Below are 20132 nucleotides of genomic sequence, written 5' to 3'. Positions count from 1 at the left end.
CCCCCCTTCGTAGCCCTGCGTCGGCGCTGCGTAAGAAGAGCCGCGAAAAATGGCGTCCGGTGACATTAGCTGATTTCCGCGGGTAACTCCGATGTCAATGAGGAGGAGGAGGATGATTTCTCAAATTTTCCGACGTTCTCGCCCTTGACCGAAGTGAATTAACTGGCGGTGAGTATGGTCCGACTGTCGGTTTCACATTTCATGCAAGATTCGCGGTCACGACACAGCAATTCATCAGCCGTCACTGTGCCTGACAATTTATGTGTGCCTGACAATTTCTTACCTGCATGTAAATGCGCTCGTAAGATGAGGAAATTCGTGGAAATGTATCGGGCTCGAACATCCGCAGTGATCATTCGCACGCGTAACAGATTGTGTTTCATGAAACGCAGTGATCACGCTCTTGTAATCAAGTCATTCCAATAAGAATGCAGCTGCTCCAAGTTGCGTGTTATTCACAAAGTGTTTTTTTTTAATTAATAAATTTAATGCGCTAATATATATCGCTGTGGTTAGAATTATTCTTTCCCTTGTGATGAGAAGCGAAATGAAATAAAGTAATGTAAGACAATAAATATATACGGTGTAAAGAGACACAAGTCCTTGTGGATAGCATATTAAGTAACATTGCGCATAATATTATTAGAAGCAGCTGCTCATTGTAGTTGCAGTAGAATAGCAACACATACATCAACAGCTCACGGTGTATAATGTTTACAAATGATGCTCAATAATTGTCTTGCTAAGCTATAAAGTATATATTCTATGTAAAGACAAAACTATTATGTGTTGCGATATGAAATTTATGAGTTATGTGTTGCAATATGAAAATTTTTTTATTTCACTTAAAGTAATATTATCAATTTGTTCCAGTTAATCAGTGTATTCTTTTGAATTATAAATAACATAACAATAAGATAATTATAAATTATTTTAATTATTACATTTTTTAAAAGGTCCTTAAATTTCTAGAATTTATTTGGTCAATTAATTTGTATGTATTAATTTTTATATACTTGTCTCATGTGAGATATTCAAATTCTCATTCAGAGTTAGATCCAAATTTTTCAGTTAAATTATAATGTATGTGATATTTATATTTATAATTTAGTTGGAAAAACACATCTAACTTTGAATTAAAATCTGAGTATCTTACTTGAGACAAGTTTCAAATAACAATTGTTAATAATACAGCTATTGATACAAGCCTTAGGCCTGGTTGCATCAATCGAGTAAATTAACTAATAGTTAAATTATGTCTTGTTTTGTTTTTCCTTCAAAATAAACAAAGTTCAGATGTCTTAACTGTTAGTTAACTTACCATTCAATTGGTGCAAAAGTTATATAAATTATATAAATTTTAATTCTATTGTTTCTCTTTACAACCCTACTAGATCATCAATATGACTCCGCCGTTGAATCGAAAACGCGGCTCGTCTGTCAGCTTTACAAGAGCAAAAGACGATGGCGATGACGCCGAAGACGAGATTCACATATCTCTGGCACCATATATACAGACGTACCTGGCACACAGTAGTCAGGGATTGGGATGCTGTGGTATTAGTTTACCCGTGCCGTTCGAACGGGCAGCACCACGATCCTGGTGGAATCCGAGATTCGACTCGGAAATCCTCGAAGAACAGTATAGGAGAAGTGCCTTTCCTCAAATTAGATTAAGATTTCGGTTAGTATCAATGCATACACGCATGCGATCCTATTATAAAAACGATTAGTTGTTTGACTTGAAACATTTGCAATTGCTCGTTATTTCATGCAGGTACGCTCTCACATATATCTTGCTGGTGTCCTTATCTTGGTTGGCGTATTTTGTGATAATCGGAATCGAGAACAAAACATCGACGTGGCCTGCAATAGCAGCCGTTCTTAGTATCGTCGGCGTCATGATGGCGGCGGTGCTCTATTTAACATATACAGATTACTACAATTCCTACGTACTACCGACCTCTTTGGGAGTCGCGTTCATGCTTTGTTTCCTGTCCTTATTCTTCCTTGCCATGATACCGCCTTACGTGGATGGATTGACTTTGGTCGGACACTTCGCCCTGTGCTCAGAGATCTTATTAGTTATTTATACGGTGCTGCCGATGCCGCTCTATGTCTGCGTGGCGATATCCACGGTTTACTCATTCATGTTTGAGTTATTGACTGCCTATTTGTACGGCTCGAAAGACGCGAGAGAAAGATTCTATGGCAAACGAGTTGTACGAAATAACTTCTTAGAAAGAAACGCGACGGTAGAGCACGAGAAAACGATGGTACCTATGCACTCATCTCAAAAGGATTCTCTAACTATTGCTGGTCTACAGAATGTGATACGTAATATTAGTGATTTTACTACAGTTAGCACAGAGACAATATCGACGATGCACGAAGCGAGAAGTATGGGGCCGAGATCCTTGGAGCAGGAAACACTGACTCGACGATTGTACGGATTTTTGGCAGACTCGGATATCTCAACGAGATTCAATTCCAGCATCCCGTCGACGATGGCCGCGGTTAATTCCACTATAAATGCGTCGACCGTGAATGTTATTAGCAATAACATCGGCTCGGCTGACCATATCAGCAATAATTTACTCTCCGATGATATTGATTTCTCAACGAATCTCACGATACGGATTCTCATGCAAATCTGTATTCATTTGATAGGCATACATATCTTGATAATGACTTTCGTGAGAATGCGCGGTACCTTTATGAAAGTCGGCCAGTCTCTGCTGGTCCGTCGACAATTGGAGATGGAGAAGCAACTGAAGGAAAAGATGATACACTCCGTGATGCCGCCGAAAGTCGCGGACTGGCTGATGGAGGAGAGCGAGCGTGAAAGAGAACGAGAAGATTCGTTGAAGAAGGGCTCGATACCGTCCAATAACACAGACATCCGCTCGTTATTTCGCCCGTTCAACATGCACTCGATGGAGGACGTTAGTATCTTGTTCGCCGATATCGTCGGCTTTACCAGGATGAGCTCGAACAAGACCGCGGAGGAACTGGTGGGCATCCTGAATGATCTCTTCGAACGTTTCGATGATCTCTGTGAACATCACGGATGTGAGAAGATATCTACGCTGGGCGACTGCTACTACTGTGTGAGCGGATGTCCTGAGCCGAGATTTGATCATGCAAAGTGTTGTATAGAAATGGGCTTAGGTGTGTAGAATTTTATTGTTGATATGCGCATCGAATAATCTTAAAATCTCTATGAAACTAATACCATACGTTCTTCATTTTAACAGCTATGATCGAGGCGATAAAACAATTTGATATCGAAAGAAAGGAAGGTGTGAACATGAGGGTGGGCGTGCACACGGGCACCGTACTCTGCGGGATCGTAGGCACGAAGAGATTCAAGTTCGATGTCTGGTCGAACGATGTAACATTGGCGAATAAGCTCGAGAGCACAGGAAAACCCGGCCGTGTGCATTTGAGTGAGAATACTTTGAGATTTTTGGATGACCAGTATATCACGGAGGAGGGAGAACTAGTCAATGGTGAGTAAAGTGATTTGGAAGGAAGTAAACAAGACCAAAATCGAAATTTGATACGCTATGTATCTTGTTCTACGTTGTTCAAAACTGACTCTTAACAGTCTGTCCAAAAATAACAAAATATGAAGGCAGAGAGACACACTTGCTGTTTATTCGTTTCAGGCGTTAAAACTTATTTCATTAGAGCCCGCAAATCGGACTTTATGAATCAATTTATTACGAACATTACGTCACCTAAAAGTATCTCGCCGTTAATGCAGTCGCGTAGCCGTCTGGCATCGTGCAATACTCAGGTTAAGCCACGCCATCATTATCTCCATATGGTCACCAATGCAAGTAACTACAGGATGAAAGCCAATTCTTTGCCGAGTATCCTGGATTCCGAGAACGGCGGCGACACTATAGACGAAAAAGAGGACTCGAACAAAAGCCCGACGTCCACCGCTAGTTACGGCAAAAAGAAAGTGCGGAACAAACCGTGGAAGTATTTGCAGAGGCAACGAACGACCGAGGAGATGATACCGCTGGAGATAGAGGAAGGAAGAAACATCGCTATGGGACGAACGAAACCTGAAATTCAGACGTATGAGGAATGCAATGGATTTAGACGAGTACGCGGCTCTTCTTATTTTCCTACCTGACATGTTTCACGGTGCTCCGGTAGTCACGATTGATTTTCGCCCGCAGATTCCTTTTACCAATGGCGTCGAGATGGATCCGAATCCTGTACCTTCTAGTCCTTTGTTATCTGGTCAGGAACCGATTAGTCACGCTTCTTCCATATGTAGTAGGAAAGATTCTGGCATTAAAAGCAACAGCAGGCGAAGTAGCATACAACAGCAGGTAAGTCGTAAATTGCGTATACGTGCATGTTTAACCGGTGAATAAATTGCTTTAAATGACGTTTGCGATTAGTATTATATAATTCTGTTGCAGTTGTTCCTAATGAACGGCATGGCCCAAGGTGATTTACTAGGACACAGGGTCAGTGGCTATTATACTTCTAGTTCAACGTTAAATTCTACTCACGAGCCTTCGTCGTCGGTACCTCCTTACCCGTTTCCACCGATGGTAACGGATACATTCGGCGCATGCTTTCATAAACTACGGAAGCAATCTGATCTCCAGTTGATTAGGTAAATGATAAATTGCAGAGATGTTACATAAATAACGGCGAATTCTGTTAAGCCGATCTTCCATTTCTCCAAAGGTGTGTCCAAGACAACGTGAGTTCTCAACGCTCGTACTTCGTTAAGCCGCCGCTCTCCAGCGTTACTCTTTTCTTCAAAAACAAGGAGATGGAGAAGGAATATCGAGAGAATGCGCACAAAGCTAGCGATGGTATTGGCGGTAATCCACCCACACTGGCTACCTCGCGGTTCAACACGTATTTTGATATTCTGATATCCGCCCTGGTGTACACGGCCATCACGATCTCGCTTTTCCTGCTCTGCAAGCCGACAACTCACTACATGGTGTTCTCGGTGGTTGCCATCGCCGTTCAGATAATAGCAGTGTCTCTCTGCATCAGACAGCTTCTCTATCCCAACACCACTCATGCGACGTTCACGCAGAGGATATTTAAGTTCTTTTCCCGTTGGTATCCGTGGCATGTGTGCGGCGCGGTCCTGGTCGGTCTACCGATCATCTCCATCTTGCTCAACTTCACGTGCAACAGCTTTAAAAGTCTCAGCAATTTCGAGTACTACTACAGCTATCTCATCCTCGTCGGGTTAGTCCACTTTTGCAACTTCACGCAGCTGAATTGCTGGATGAAGAATCTTCTGGTCACACTTAGCGGCATATTATTTATATGTCTCGTGGTAAGTCACATATCGTACCATCAAGAGAATCTTGGCAGCACTGGTAACGTTCACAGTAGTAATAACTCATTAGCGCAGCTGAGCGCGCTACATCCGAATATCCTGAAACCGCTTGCGAGCGAACAGAGTAGTTTAAAGAACGGGACGTTTTCGAGCTCTATGAGAGATTTTCTCGACACCACGAGAACGCTTGCGTCGAGCGTGAAGCGTATGGAACGTCGATACGAGACGTTGTTTGCGACTTTGGGAGAAGCATACACTCGATACAACGAAAGATTGTACAATTCCGAGATATATCTGGACATGGTGCTGCTGTTGCTGCTGGTCTGGTTCTTGAATCGCGAGTTTGAAATTAGCTATCGGCTGTGCTTTCACGGTAACGCGGTGGCGGCGCGCGACAAGACGCGCGTGCAGTCGATGAAGAATCAGGCCGACTGGCTGCTGCACAACATCATTCCTAAATACGTGGCCGACCAGTTGAAGACCACCGCCAAATACTCGCAGAATCATAAGTCCGTAGGCATCATCTTCGCCAGCATCGTGAACTTCAACGAACTGTACGACGAGTCATATCTAGGTGGTAAGGAATATCTGCGCGTGCTCAATGAGCTTATAGGCGACTTTGACGAGCTGCTAGAGAAACCGGAGTTTGCGAATGTCGAAAAGATTAAGACGATCGGCAGCACCTTCATGGCAGCGAGCGGCCTGAATCCACAGGTGAGAGAACAGAGCGAGCATGAGTACACGCACCTGTTTCAACTGCTGGACTTCGCCGTGGCGATGCACAAGGTGATCTACGATTTTAATCGGGACCTGTTGGGTTTCAAGCTGATCTTACGAGTGGGTTACAATTACGGCGACGTCACGGCCGGCGTGATCGGTGCCACGAAGTTGTATTACGATATCTGGGGCGACGCGGTCAACATAGCGTCGCGGATGGACTCCACCGGGGTCGCCGGCAGGATACAGATGGCCAGCGATTGCTTGGGCGTTCTGTCGGAGCTCTATGAATTCGAGCCACGTGGACAGGTGTACGTTAAGGGCAAGGATAACATGGATGTTTTCCTGCTGATAAGTAAGAAGGAGAATGCCAGCGCTTGAAGATTCAACGTGCCAATTACGTGCGACACACATGTCGAAGATCTGACACAGCGATTGTTTAGCGTTTAGATTATTATCAGTCGACTCGTGTCGAAATATATTGATGTTGAAGAGATGCATACGTGTGAAAGTGGTGAGCAAAAGGAGTGGTATGTTTCTCATGGATCACAGTAGCTACATAGGCGCTACTGGAAGCGTACTCGCCTTATTCGTTGACTGCTCAAATTCTGCTAAAACAAGAGATATTTATTAACTAGAGATGTTTATTGTATTTTTGTAAATACGTCGCGCGAACGGTGTAACGAAACGGAATCTATCACGGGATTATTTTTCCCGAATATACGAACGACGCTGCCTGGAGACGAGCAACCCAGCATGATATAATATAAAGGGAGAGAACTTGTCGCGTGGCATTCTATATTGATATTCTAAGGGTAACAGCGAGCTGTATCGCGCGTGATAAAAGTCAACGAAACTCGAATACCCCGCGTTATGTGTTAAGGTTCCTGGATACCTTCTATCTCTCTTTTTTTAATGACGTCAGAAGCGAGAAAATGCATACTAAAAATTCTTGCGAAATACTTTGAGATAACAAGATATATCCACAAAATAACACTTGTGATCGATTGAGAAGACCTCTAAAATATTTCGTACACACTTTCCTTTTGCTCTAACAATTAATAAGTAATCGTAAAATTAATATGACAGAATAATAAAGAAATTAGATTAAAGAAAGAAGATCACGTTAATTTTATGATTATTTATTAATTGTTAAAGCAAAAGGGAAATGTTCGGAGGAAAATGATGCGAGTACTCAGGAGCCTTAAATCAATTTTAGAGAGTAATATAAAAAGTAAATTTTACACGGTCTCTCGTCTTCCTGTCTGATATTGCGACATGTATAATACGTAACCGAAGTAAAACGACGAACGTTGTTGCAGATGTCGCTCGAGGATTAATTAATCTACGGATGAAAGCGAGTAATACGTGAAATTATTATTAAATATCGAATTAATGAGATGAAAAACTAACATATATTAGCATAAAATTATGTAACGTGCGTCTCGAAGTGCTTACAAATGATGAAAGATAATTTTACCAAAGAACAATAAGCTTAACGCGATTCAGGCCACGAACGTATGTACATAGAAATGCAGATTATGCTTAAGATTTGTTGCTGTAGAAACGATGCACGTGGATGGAACCAATTGCGTATACACATATGCATGGAAACACAATTGCGTATACACATTCCAAGCGCAGCTCGTGACGAGCAGGCTCGTCGCGGATACGCTCGAATCGACATTGCCGTTGATTAACGTCCGCAAAGTGCCGCCAAGTTCATCGCTGATTAATTAAGCGTCCCCGTTATCCGGACAAACCTGCTATGTCGGATTCCAAAGAGTATCTTACTGCATTTTCTCTGTTTTTTTTTTTAACTTTACGATAAGCGATAACTGCGCGCGTTCGATGGGATTCACATACACTGTAGGCGATAGTATTTATATATGTGTTGTATATATTCTAGAGATTTCGAGAATTTATTCGAAAGAATATAAAAAGGAGCTGTATGCTTATATATGCGATATAATGGTGCAATAAAAATTCGATCTGGATTGCACGGCATTGTACATTTTGCGTTGACGTACTTGCACGAAAAATAAGCTCTGATCGTGGTTGTAATCTTAAATAATCGTTAATTCAATGAAATATTGTTAGACGTGACAACAAGTAAAACGTTACGTACAGTAAAGGAATGAGCGATCAGGCAAGCAATTCCAAAATTTTTTTTTTAAATACACTAATATATTTATGACTTTTGTTGGAAACGAAATATTTTTAGAGAAAGAAGGGAGGAGAATTACATCGTTGTGGTGCTATATAGAAATTTCTTAAATGTATTACTTCGACATTTCACACGTTATGAAATTATATAAAACATTTCTACGAAGGTCATGGTCAAAAAGTAAATTTTTGCGTTGGAGCGGACGAGGTGACTAGCTCGCACCAAGAAAACATAAATACGATGTGATCTGTATATAATAATATATATTACAGATTATATATATTCGCCGATTGTGTACCGAGTGGAGGTCACGTACACATGTTACGAGATATCAAATAAATATATATTGTAAACTGTATATTTATATATCGAACATATATATATACACACAAATCTTATGGACAACGAGAGAGACTCTAGGCTATATTGACGTGTATGTCATTATTGTCAATGCAATTTCTTTATTACAATATAATATATACAAGATCGTAGTTGATTACTTCGAGCTGATGTACAAAAACACGGGCGAGACTTAACAACTTGAAAAAAAAAAAATGCAAACGACTCGTCGCGCGTCTCGCCTGTTGGCATAAATCGATGGTCATTGGAACATTACAACACGTGTAATGAGTACTTTATCGATAAATATATATTAATAATTATTATAAAAAAGCCATCCGGGTAGTACTTGACATTTTCGTTACATCTAACGGTCAATCAAATGTAGATATGCGCAATGTGATGTTATTGAAACTTATTGAAATATTGCTCATGGATATCATAATAGGAAGAAATTACTAAATATTATCACAAATTCAATATCTGTGTAATTTTTCAAGTTTACAAGAATATTGTATTATGGCTTTCGGATATATCAATCAGTAAAATTCGGACATTCAATCAGCAAAAAATATAAATGGCCAATAAGAGCCGCGCAGAGGGGGAGGAGTAATGGTTATGATATTTTCTATTGCTGTGTGTGTGAATTGACTACACTAGTTCTCTCTCATTCCACTTTTATCTGTCTCTTTTTAAATTCCGAAAGTGTACACTAGTTCAGCAATAGAAAACAGACCCTTTTTATGAATACAAATTTCAGTTTTCAAAATTCGTTAGCTATTATGTCATGCTAACACAAATCAATGCTAACACAATGAATTACATAGTATGAAAAAACAACGATCTCGTTGTTATTACCAGTTTAGCGGAAAAGCTGTGCGTACGACAGTAGAATTCTGCATACAGATTAGCTTAAAGGGTTAAAGCTTCTGCCTATCCTGAATTATTTGAATTAATCGACATTATTATCATCCTTTCATAAAATAAGAATAATAAACATCGATAGCTCGAATTAACCATTTGTATTTCTTACTTGATTAAGTTCTCGAGTCAGCAAAGAGTCGTTTGCAAGATGAGCAATTTCGTAGTACCCTGGAATAGCTTCGAATAATTATCCTAATCGATTTTTGTGCCATACGTAGACTTCGCCAATTATATTAAATATATCGTCACTCATACAATGGCATTTGTGTTTCTTAAGAAATAACGGAGAAGAACGGAGTAAATTAAAAGTGTAAGACACATTGGTTCGTATTCTGATTGCATGTTTCTAACATATATTCTAAAGTGTTTAGCATCAAGTGTGCGATTAGAATACGGACCTTTGTACATGACACGCTACGAAAGATTGTGGCAATTTCGACTTCGATATTTATAGATAGATATATGTGTACGTATATCGGATTTCCGTTGTACAAATGAGCAAGCTTATTTCTTCGGACGAATGCAACAGATGTGCAAACGTATTGTCTCATCGTCGTCTACGTTCCATCGAAAAGTTAAATGCTTCTGTATAAGAGGGCTTATAAACAATGGAATTGTTTTCTTGCTGTGTTAGTCGTACAAGCTGATGACTACTTTTCTCACACTATAAACCGCACATGGTGGACACTAAGCGCAGTGGAATGCTCGAGAAAGTAGTAGTGCAAAAACCTCTACGCGAAAATTTAGATTTAACTAAAACAAATTCTCCCATACAGAATAGAGGGAAGAGAAACGAATGGACGAAAAACGCATATGTAACAAGAATAAAATATAATTACAGTCATTTAAAAGAATTTGCTTATGCGCGAAATATAATCTAGATAGACGATAAACGATAAAGAAATAAAAAGGTTTATGGAAAAGCCGACTAAAACCTTTTTGATATGTGATATTGTAATGATAGAGTGGCAAACCGCGTAGTTATTTTCTCTCCATCTTTAAAAAACATTTTATATTTAATATTCTAAATATACACATGCGACTTTTTTGGAGAGCGATATTTTGCTTTGCACGGTAATGCGGTTCAGATTTTTTCATTCCGTCTAATCAGTTGCCTACTTTTTAATGCATTATATAAATCATCACGCGCCGCTTGCATGTTATCGCGTTATTAGCATTCACATTTGAGAGAGTTGCGAAAGTTGTATAATGTACAAATGTGTGTTCTCTCTTTCTCTCTCTCTCTCTCTCTCGCATAGATTGTATCCTCTTGATTAAAACTGCCGTTTCGATTCGTATATGTAAATATATAATGTAAATCTAATTGATTCGTCGTAAGTTGTACCGCGGTTCAGTTACTTCGCGAGAAAACTCGGCTGTAAGGAAGACGTTGATCGACTTTTTGCGCGTGATTTGGTGTCGATCTATCTATGCCTTGGAAAAAATCAACGAATCATATAATATGAACATTTGAGAAACAAATATATATATATATATATATATATATATATATATATATATATATATATGTGTGTGTGTGTGTGTATATATAGAGACGAGTGATTATACAATTCATTCTCTTCTACTCTGGCATATAAGATCGCTATAAGATTTTAATGTACAATATGTATATACTTATATAAATATATGACACCGATGTGTAATAAACTATACCTCGAAATCCTTAGCAATATAAATACAATAGATTTGCTCTTTTTAGCCGCACTTTTCGTACTTCCTACTTTCTTTTCTCTTTATTTAACGTACACATTTATCTTATTTTCAATAGTAGCCGAAATAAAGAAAAAAGAAAAGGACATAGCTAAAACAAGACATATCTAACGTGCTACTGGACACTACGGATTTCGGAGTAATTAAAAATAATTGTGATGAAATAGTGAAAATTAAAAACAGAGAAAAAAGAAGAAATGAAGAATATGCTACAAATGTTTGCGTTTGCACACATCAGTCACAGCTCGGAACGTATCGTTTCTCTTCTCTTTTGTACAAAACAACAAGATACGCCATGCAACGCGATCATGTCACAGTTTTAGTCACTACGTGTCCTTATCACAAATTCGCTGCGTCCCATTGTACATATCTCTCAAAAACTCAAGTCTTTATGTCCGCTATAGCTGTCGCGAGAGATAATGTGTGATATATGAGTATCTGGGAGATTGTTTTAGATAATTAAGATGGTTAAAAAGTTAAATAATTAAGATGATTGTTAAAAGGATGTTAAAGAATATCTGCTATGTGAAGCTACGTAAAGATTGAATGAGAGATCGAACGGGCCACTTCTAAACTGATCAACAAAAATACACAACTATTCCTTGCTTCTCGTGCAATTCTTCATTTCTTGTAACAATGATGTACAAAAGTGGTAATTAAAATAAATAAGAGAAACAGTTTATCTACATCTTCGTATCGAAATCACGTGCTGCATCTTCTTCAGTTTGAAATTTATCATCGATTTCAGAGTGAGGAAAGCGCAGAGGAATATTCAACAATTTTTTGTTACAGATTTTTTTCGCCGTGAAAAGACGGTGTGTTTATGGTCTATGTCAATTTGAAGCATCTAATAATCGAGTAAAGACACAAAACATGTCCTAGGATTCCCAAAATATCGTCTCGATTTTCTACGCGATCCTATTAACTTACGTGCTGATGTATTTCTCATTTTATTACAATATTTTTTGCAATATTTGAGGTGTGTATGAGAAAAATTGTTTATAAACGAAATTTATAAATAGTTTGCATAATCTGCAATTGCGTGTATCAAGACGACATTTTGAGTGCTTTAAGTATAATTTGTTATTTTTGTAACTATCGCTAAAAACATATAAGATTTTTTGTAAAAAAGGAACGTGTTGTTTTCGATCAAATGTCGTCTCTTTCATTCTCTCTGTTATCTTGCACATTAAACTGAGAGAAAAGAGACTTCTTTATAATAATTTATAATTATTTATTGAATTAGACCAGCTACGCAAAATGTAATTCTCTAAAACTTCCTGCTACGTAGATCCAGCGAACAGAGCTGTTATTCCCGTATCAGCAGTGTTTTTAGAGATTTCATCCACGCGAACTGGTTGAGGCTTGCCGAACACTTCGATTCGCGGTAAATTGTCTATTTTTACTTCTTTGCGGAACAATTGACCTACGCTTCTGCCGATAAGCTGCAAAAAGATTGCACATTAAAGCCGGTTTATCGTTTAAGAATTACAATAAAAGTTGTAACACAAAAAAAAACACAAAATATTGTAAATTTCAAATTCTCACAAACTAGGAATTACCTGATTTGTAATTTTCTTAAAGAGATCCTTCTTTCCTTTTTCGACTTTGTTGCCTTTTGTGCTGACTACCGACATTTTCTCGTCGAACCGTTGCAAATCGGCGGGATTGACTCCCGGGATCTGCTGCATCACCTCGATGATGTTTGGAAATTTGGGTCTAAGACATTCGTATACTTGCGCGCCCAGTGTGATGAGCGAGCCCTGATTGGCCTCGTGTTGGCCATGCAGTTGCAGGCCCTGAAGAACAGCTACCATGATATGTGACGCCATAGAGGGAGTGAGACTACCATCGGCTGCCAATGCTCGAACAACTGGGCCGGTCAACATCGTGGCCTTGAGACTTGCGTTCGAATCGTTCCATGCGAGCGCACTAGAAATATAAGACGCGTTAATACGTCGAAAGATACGTTCATGTTATAACAAAAAAATGTATAATTACCCTAATACGCATAAGACAACGCTGTGACATGTGGATGGGTGACGTAAAACGAAGGCTCCTAGCTCACTAACGACCTCAGCTACGATACTGTTTCCCCGCGAAAGGGGAGGATCCACCGCCATTCCTCCGCTATCCTGCTCCATATTATCCGGAGGGGCAGCGTCGCTAGCGGCACCACCGACTAGAGCTACTTTCAGCACGTCCACAAAGTCTCTGGTTAGATTTCGATTGAGCATGTCATCAATTACTTCCTGCGTGTCAGTGTTCTCCTCGTCGAGACCGCCAGATTCGTAGAGACGCGCGATGTATTGCCACTTTGCACTTAATCTTTGGCACACTGAAGAAGAAAATATAATTAATATAATAACGAATTAAAATCGGTAGGAAGATCCACCGGGTTGGAAGAAAAAAGCACGCTAAAAAGTGTAGAAAAAGAAGAAACAGATTTATCACTTACTGTGTGTGGATACGTGAGCCAGTACAGGTACTAGTACGCTCTCATAAAAAGCCGGCGGGCACGAGTATATGAATGGCTTCATAAACACACGTATAATCGGCCGTAGTCTGTAGTCCGGAATTGCCTGAAGTGCGAAAGAGAAATGGATTTGTCACGTGTTGTTTGACGTTCGAAGAACATTTACGACGCCACAAATTCTAACCCGCGATAATTATCGGTGTAATAGGAAACGGCAATTCGAGATTACCTCCATATTCGAGAATACAGAGTTCAGCAATGCCGGTGTAAGTCCAGGTAATTGGTAAAAATCTCGGCCGATCATGTGACAGCCGCTACCTAGCATATGATAGCACTGATCATGAATCGTGCTGAGGAATGATTGCATTCGAATCAAAGGAGTGCTTGAAGATTGATCAGTTTCACTAGTGTTGTCGTTGGTTACGCTCAGACCCAGTAGATGTGCCTTCTCCGATTCTAGAAGCCCATAGGCGTTTTTATAGCCCTAAAATAGAGATAATCAACATAAACATTTATTTAAAATATACTTAAAGTTAAGAAAGGAACAAAAACGGCTATTAATATATCATTAATATTATCAATATATATTAGGTATTTTAATATGTTATATACATAATAGCTATTGTGATATTAACACAAAACATCAATATTGTTAATATTACCTCCGACAGAGCAGCTAAAGCAGCAGGACTAAAGAGAGCATTCATCGTTCGTAACAATGCAAAGAGCGTTGGCAGCACAGGGATTACATGTGGCGCGACGGGATTTCTGTAGACCGGATTACCGCTTTCACTGAGTGCGGCCACGAAGCCGCCTCTGGCGGCGCGATCGGGATCCTCGGGAATGGAACACCTTTTGACGACGCTCAGCACAGTGCAAATGCAGATCATGAGATCGGTACGGTTGCGTCCGGCTGGATCCTCCAACATGTTTTCCACTGGCGGTCTGTCTAGACCGACGAATCGCATTAACTCCAACGGTCCCTTGAACGATTCCGCGCCCAGTGCAATAAATTTGGTGGAACCCTCGCCGATAACCTCCGTCACGAATCGAGTCTGCCTCTCATAATCGCAGAAATGATTGGAAATCAACAGAAGTGCCTCGTAAAGCATAATGCTCTCCATTTTGGACAATGGGCTAGGCTCTCTGGCGAGACCACGTACCATCGTATGTATCTGTTCGAATACCGGCAGTAACAGCAATGGATATTTAAGGCTGATCTTCACCATGAGACTAGCAGCGTGACGTCTGACACCTTTAGCCGCCTTTGAGCGATTGCCCTTGCTCTCGCCAGGAGCCTCGAACACAAGAGCGGAGAAGATCTTTTCCAGCACTCGCGGTAAGATGGCGATACCCGGCATGGCCATCGAGCCGGTCGACATCGACAGGAACACGAAGAGAGCGCTTATGCAAGACAACAAGGCGGATAAAAGACAAGGATCTTGTGGCGAATAGCCAAGGCAAAGTTCCAATAGCTGCAGGCCGGTTTGTACGCTTGGTCTTTCGTTGATCAGCAAGATCCTCGACACGACCGAGTCCAAGGCTTGTGCGAGGGCCTCCCATTCGAGGTACTCGCGATCGTTCTGATCGCTCTTGTATTGCAGGTTTGCCATACCCTTGGTTATCTTCGCGGTAAGCCATTGTTGCACGTATGTAAAGGTTACTAACGGTGCCACCATGGTTGCATGTCTGAATCCCTCCAACAGATCCGTTCTGAAGCGATAGAGGAACACGTTGAACTCCTCCTCCGAGTCATAATCGGCGAGGCAGTACGTGGTCATTCCATTGCTCTGTCTATTATGTGGATACGCTACTTTGATCAGTTTGGGCGCGGTGTTTTCCACGTATTTCGGTATATATGTCAGGAGCAGCGAGTCAGTCTTAATTTGCTCATGTTTAAACAGCATTACCCAGATTGCATTCGCTAAATGCGTGAGCGTGAGACTCGAGTACATGGTGAATGTGAGAACAGTGTCTAAGAAAATATTAAAGTGCGTCGGTCGTATACTGGAGGCATCATCCTTTCCCCATAAAGTGCAAAGTTGCGTCGCCATGCCAGTCAACACCTGAAATAATACCACATGAATAACATTATTTCTCCAACCACCAAAACTTGTTGTAAGGCGCAATTTAATTACATCAATATCAACAATTAATATAATTATTGCAAAAATCACCTGCGTGAGTTTCTTCAGGAACAAATAATGATTCTCATGAAAATTCGTTGTAGGTCCAGTGAGCGGCGGTGGGCTAGTAGCTGCTCTGTAAATACAACTCAAAGCTTCCTCCGTAAAGAGGATCATCAGTTGCTTTCGATCTTCAGCTTTACCCTTACGATTTACAATCTGTAGCAGACATTCAGCGGCAGAACACTGAAATATGGGATTTCCCAACAGGAGACACAGTATTTGTAACAATCTCCCGTCTTCTGCCATCACATGATTTATAGAGACCCACTCGACGAATCCAGTCAATGTGGATAGTACTACCTGTTGAAACGACATAAATTATACAGATTTTAATTTGTCGAAATAAAAAACTGGTAAACGTGATATTGAACACGCGCTTACCTGTACGACTTTACTATGTGCCGCGGCGTCGGACATTTGTCCTAAGGCACTTTTCTTCTGAAATTCTGAAAAATGTTGCTCCATTAATCTCAAAAAGAAACTAAAAATTTCTGCCATATTTGTAGTCAACGCCTGGTATATGTCTTTCCTTCTCTGATTGGACTCAAGTGTCTGTAGAAGCGCCACATCCTCCACTAGTCTAAGGAACACTAACAGAACTAACTCAGTTTGGCTTTCTCCTCGCGTGCAAGCTTGACTAAGCTCGGCCAATAGCGTGGGCCATTGTTGAGGCCATTCTCGTTTTATCATTTCAACTACTACACGCGACAAGGCGTCCTTTATGTGCGCTTCTTCTTGTAATAATGGCTCAGTGCCTTCCTGAAGCAGTTTCATGGCGTTCTCTTTGATAAAAATCTTCTCTGACTGTGAGATCTGCGTCCACCGGTACTTTACACAATGCTCCATCAGCTGCAATCCAAAATGACGGACCACCGAGCTTCTGTTGGGAGACTTTTGTGCCAGATACAGACCGCATTGAGCACAGAGAGGTGAGGATTCTTTAAATCTTTCACAGGCATTGTATACTTCCAAACGCTGTTCTTGAGGTACATTAGGTGACATCATTACTTCAACCACACCTGCAAGTTCTGCTGATATCTGGGCTACATTTCCTACTCCGAACTCCATTTCTACCTAATGCACTAGAACGCAAGACACCAATTCAGTATTTGTCAAAAATAATCAATAATTTATATTATGATTAAAACAGGTTGTTAGCTATTTTCTTTAAAAATAAGCTTTGTTCTTCTCCATATCAAGATACAAATATACCATAAAGCATTTACTGTTCTGTCAGTCGATAGCATATGTATATATTTAGTACATAAAAGATATTGTTCATGTCCAAAAATTTTTTGTTAAGAATAATTTGCAATTAGAAACATGTAATATTTCTATATCCGAGATTATTAATGCGGCAATTCAAGCGGGGACTCTGATTTAAGGATCTGTCCAAACTTATTTCGTCAATTAAAGCCATTGTAAGTGAAAATTTCTCTTTTTGGAGCGACCGACTTGAAATCTGCGACTTGTGCTCACATTTCGCGTGGTCTCGCGAAGCTGACGCAAGATACCTTAAGGCAGTGTTAATCCTCACTGAAAATTAGGAACCGGTGTAAATATTCGAACTTCCTTGCGCAACAAGCAAGCTGTTTCGTGCGTTCGCGATATCATGCACGGATGACAAGAAAATCTACCGCAAATCTCGCCGCGTGACCGGATCTTCCACGGGAAGTTATTCGCGAGCCACGAGAACATTCGTACAACGTAGCGGATACGAGAACGCAGCAGCTTGTTGCGGCGGTGTACGCGCGCCGACCATGCCTTGACAGAAATGCACATACTTACCTCTCTGACGCGAGAACGCAGGTCGAGACCGCGACGTGATCGGGCCGCGTGCTGTGAGAGATTTACCGGCGTCGCGCGACGCGTCAATTCATACCTAATTTGCCGATAAAATTGAGGAAGCGACGTGCGCGATACGACGACGATCGTGTCGGACGTCGCCAGCGGGCTTCATGGGCTTCACACTTTAGTGAGATGCAGCACGCTGGACGAATTACACACACTCGAATCGTGCATGTGAAGTATTGTGCTGCCCTCTCAGCGGTATTGTGCTTGATTGTGCTCTACACCGACTGCACTAACCAAACCTAACTCGAACATAACCTAATCAACCGGGTGTGTGTATGTACTTTTTTGCTTCCGTAGAGGAGAGCCACAGTGACCTGTCCTCTTGATCGTTCCATTTCTCGAGGTATTCGCATTACGCAATTGTATCTCGCTAATCGTTAATCTACTTTTTCATGAAAAAGTTGCTCATAATCAGCTTACCTCGCAGCACGTTGTGTAGGGTTATGCCGGTACCGTTCCCGCACGCACTCACGCACGCACGTATTGACGCGAAAGAATGGACGAAGCAATCACCACGCCGCCTACGTATAAATGGGATTTCTTCGAGCGGATTTATTGTGTAGAATTTTCGCCGTACGAATGGTCGCAACATTTAATCTGCATCGCCCTCACCAGGGAAATCGTCGTCGGTACTTTTAGATTTCAGGTGTGTTTGTGTAAAGAACAGTAATTAAACGATAATTATGACTATTTTGTGATTCTATTAGAAAAATTGTTAACATCATTTGTAAAGAATATTTTTATGTTGTGGAAGAAAATGTATAATTGTTATATTATTAATATATAGTTTATTAATTTTAAATAGGATATATTCAATTATCTTTAAACGAGAGATATAGGTCACATATAGTTAATTATTTTTATTACAGGATGAAGATGACACTGTGGAAGACATGGTGTATAATCCTGTCAGATCGTTTCACCATGACACTAGACCTCATGCAATTGCTTGGAGTCCAGAAACTTCTTTGAGTGTTGTTCCCAAAATCTTATCCTTCTGTGTTGCTGGTGCAGATTTTAAAATAAGATTGTACAATAGCAATTTAAGTGACACAAATGTGTATGAGGTAAGAATTTTCATAATGTTATATTGATTTTAAATTTTGCAAAATATTGAATACGATATTAAAAACTGAAATCTTTGGAAGGATTTAAAAGGACACAAGGATTATATTAATGCAATATCCTATGAACCAGAGGGTGAATTATTAGCATCTGTTTCTGATGACCATACATGCAAATTGTGGGCCCTTAAAGAGGACCCAAAGTGTGTATCCACATTTTATTTGACATCACCTGGTGTCAGTGTATGTTGGCACAGTGAAGAATCTGGCAAGCTCTTAGTGGCTGAAAAAAACGGTTTAATACGTATGTATAATGTTAGAAGTCAACAAGCGATTATGTCGCTTGATTCTGGTGTTATTCCTCTAACCACAGCAGACTGGGGACCTAATCCTCTAAAAGTTGCATCAATAGCTGCTGGAGAATTACTTTTATGGGATGTATCTAGACCTAGGTAAATAGAGAATGTAGTTTTAGATTCTTTTTTATCAAATATGTAAGTTTCTATTGAATTCACTTTCTTCACTTTCACTTTTCCAGCCGTGCCTTTGAATCACATCCACTGCACCTAGAAGGAGGTCTAGCAGTAAAATTCTCACTCTCAAACGAACATTTAGTCGCGAGTATCGGATGGCCAGATAATTTAGTGAAAGTTTCTAATTTAAAAACCAAACAAGTGATATTATGTGGAAAAGTTAAATTAGTGGGTGGAATGACGTGGCACCATAAATTACCTTATGTCTGTGCTGGAAGTGATAGAGAACTGTGTTTCTGGAGAGTGAATATAAATTAAGATTTTTCCTTGGTACTCCATCACTCCGTGCCTTTAGTCTCACTCGAGGATATTTACGGCTATTTGGCACACTGTCCTCCCCTTCTAGTATCCTTTCTGTGTATCAACTATTCCTTATTTTTTTCTTAATCTTTTCCAATCTTTATTCCTAAATGTTCCTTGAAAATAATTGCAATTGTTTTCATTCAAACAGGTTCGAATCCATCTTTATGCCACAGCAGTTAAACCAGAACTTGTATGTTAAGATATATTGAGTAAGGCTAATTTTGTCCACAAAAAGAAAATCTCTCTCAGACATTTCATCAATTTTTTATATTAAATTATCATAGAAGACAAGATAGAGAACTTAATACTTTTTTATTTTTAACATAATACTCTCGATTAATCAGTTATTATACAATATACTAAGTTAATACAATATACTAAGAATAGATTAACATATTCTCTAAAAAAATTAAAAAAAAATTGCAAATATATATATAATGTTATATAAAAAAAATGTACTTTTATACTATATTTCATACGCAATTATTTGTCTCCAGATT

The 20132-nt window shown here is 39.9% G+C and overlaps 3 protein-coding genes across 8 annotated transcripts; 2 read left to right on the top strand and 1 right to left on the bottom strand.

The window, feature by feature from the left end:
- The first annotated feature begins 19 nt into the window (after positions 1-19).
- LOC116853912 (adenylate cyclase type 9) lies at positions 20-8703 on the top strand. Its single transcript, XM_032835254.1, has 8 exons — positions 20-168; positions 1395-1684; positions 1778-3171; positions 3258-3512; positions 3672-4120; positions 4197-4352; positions 4446-4645; positions 4720-8703. Exons 2-8 carry the CDS (start codon positions 1404-1406, stop codon positions 6431-6433), a joined length of 4449 nt encoding a protein of 1482 aa, XP_032691145.1. The 5' UTR covers positions 20-168; positions 1395-1403; the 3' UTR covers positions 6434-8703.
- On the bottom strand, positions 8664-18240 carry LOC116853915 (exportin-5). 5 transcript variants are annotated; one of them, XM_032835265.1, is made up of 10 exons: positions 17667-17868; positions 17358-17414; positions 16260-16960; positions 15867-16178; positions 14352-15755; positions 13919-14173; positions 13672-13795; positions 13215-13551; positions 12776-13145; positions 12497-12658 (listed from the first exon to the last, which is right to left on the bottom strand). In XM_032835265.1, the coding sequence occupies exons 3-10, from the start codon at positions 16944-16946 to the stop codon at positions 12497-12499; spliced, it is 3651 nt and encodes a 1216-aa protein (XP_032691156.1). In that variant the 5' UTR covers positions 16947-16960; positions 17358-17414; positions 17667-17868. The 5 variants fall into 5 exon arrangements, with proteins under 5 accessions (XP_032691160.1, XP_032691156.1, XP_032691157.1 ...); XM_032835266.1 differs by having other exon boundaries at positions 17393-17414; XM_032835268.1 differs by lacking the exons at positions 17358-17414; positions 17667-17868 and adding an exon at positions 18153-18240.
- LOC116853925 (nucleoporin Nup37) lies at positions 17924-19999 on the top strand. 2 transcript variants are annotated; one of them, XM_032835288.1, is made up of 5 exons: positions 17924-18075; positions 18160-18378; positions 18602-18799; positions 18881-19248; positions 19335-19998. In XM_032835288.1, the coding sequence occupies exons 2-5, from the start codon at positions 18229-18231 to the stop codon at positions 19585-19587; spliced, it is 969 nt and encodes a 322-aa protein (XP_032691179.1). In that variant the 5' UTR covers positions 17924-18075; positions 18160-18228; the 3' UTR covers positions 19588-19998. The 2 variants fall into 2 exon arrangements, with proteins under 2 accessions (XP_032691179.1, XP_032691180.1); XM_032835289.1 differs by having other exon boundaries at positions 17930-18075; positions 18172-18378; positions 19335-19999.
- The last annotated feature ends 133 nt before the right edge of the window (positions 20000-20132 follow it).

Source organism: Odontomachus brunneus, unplaced genomic scaffold (genome assembly GCF_010583005.1).
Source record: "Odontomachus brunneus isolate Ranch 3 - 2012 unplaced genomic scaffold, Obru_v1 Obru_scaffold_007, whole genome shotgun sequence".
In the NCBI taxonomy this organism is placed as follows: Eukaryota; Metazoa; Arthropoda; class Insecta; order Hymenoptera; family Formicidae; genus Odontomachus; species Odontomachus brunneus.
The sequence above is the reverse complement of the archived record's forward strand: the minus strand, read 5'-3'. Positions and strand labels throughout refer to the sequence as shown.

Bases quoted from the DNA above. Each gene is read 5' to 3' on its own strand.
- LOC116853925 (XM_032835289.1), top strand. From the start codon at position 18,229: ATGGACGAAGCAATCACCACGCCGCCTACGTATAAATGGGATTTCTTC. The intron at 18,379-18,601 runs GTGTGTTTGTGT...TTTTTATTACAG, and splicing joins TCGGTACTTTTAGATTTCAG to GATGAAGATGACACTGTGGA. The intron at 19,249-19,334 runs GTAAATAGAGAA...TCACTTTTCCAG, and splicing joins TGGGATGTATCTAGACCTAG to CCGTGCCTTTGAATCACATC.
- LOC116853912 (XM_032835254.1), top strand. From the start codon at position 1,404: ATGACTCCGCCGTTGAATCGAAAACGCGGCTCGTCTGTCAGCTTTACA. The intron at 1,685-1,777 runs GTTAGTATCAAT...TATTTCATGCAG, and splicing joins CAAATTAGATTAAGATTTCG to GTACGCTCTCACATATATCT. The intron at 4,121-4,196 runs GTACGCGGCTCT...TTTCGCCCGCAG, and splicing joins AATGCAATGGATTTAGACGA to ATTCCTTTTACCAATGGCGT.
- LOC116853915 (XM_032835268.1), bottom strand. From the start codon at position 16,946: ATGGAGTTCGGAGTAGGAAATGTAGCCCAGATATCAGCAGAACTTGCA. The intron at 13,552-13,671 runs GTAAGTGATAAA...TTTCTTCTTCAG, and splicing joins GGCTCACGTATCCACACACA to TGTGCCAAAGATTAAGTGCA. The intron at 13,146-13,214 runs GTAATTATACAT...TTATATTTCTAG, and splicing joins GTTGTCTTATGCGTATTAGG to TGCGCTCGCATGGAACGATT.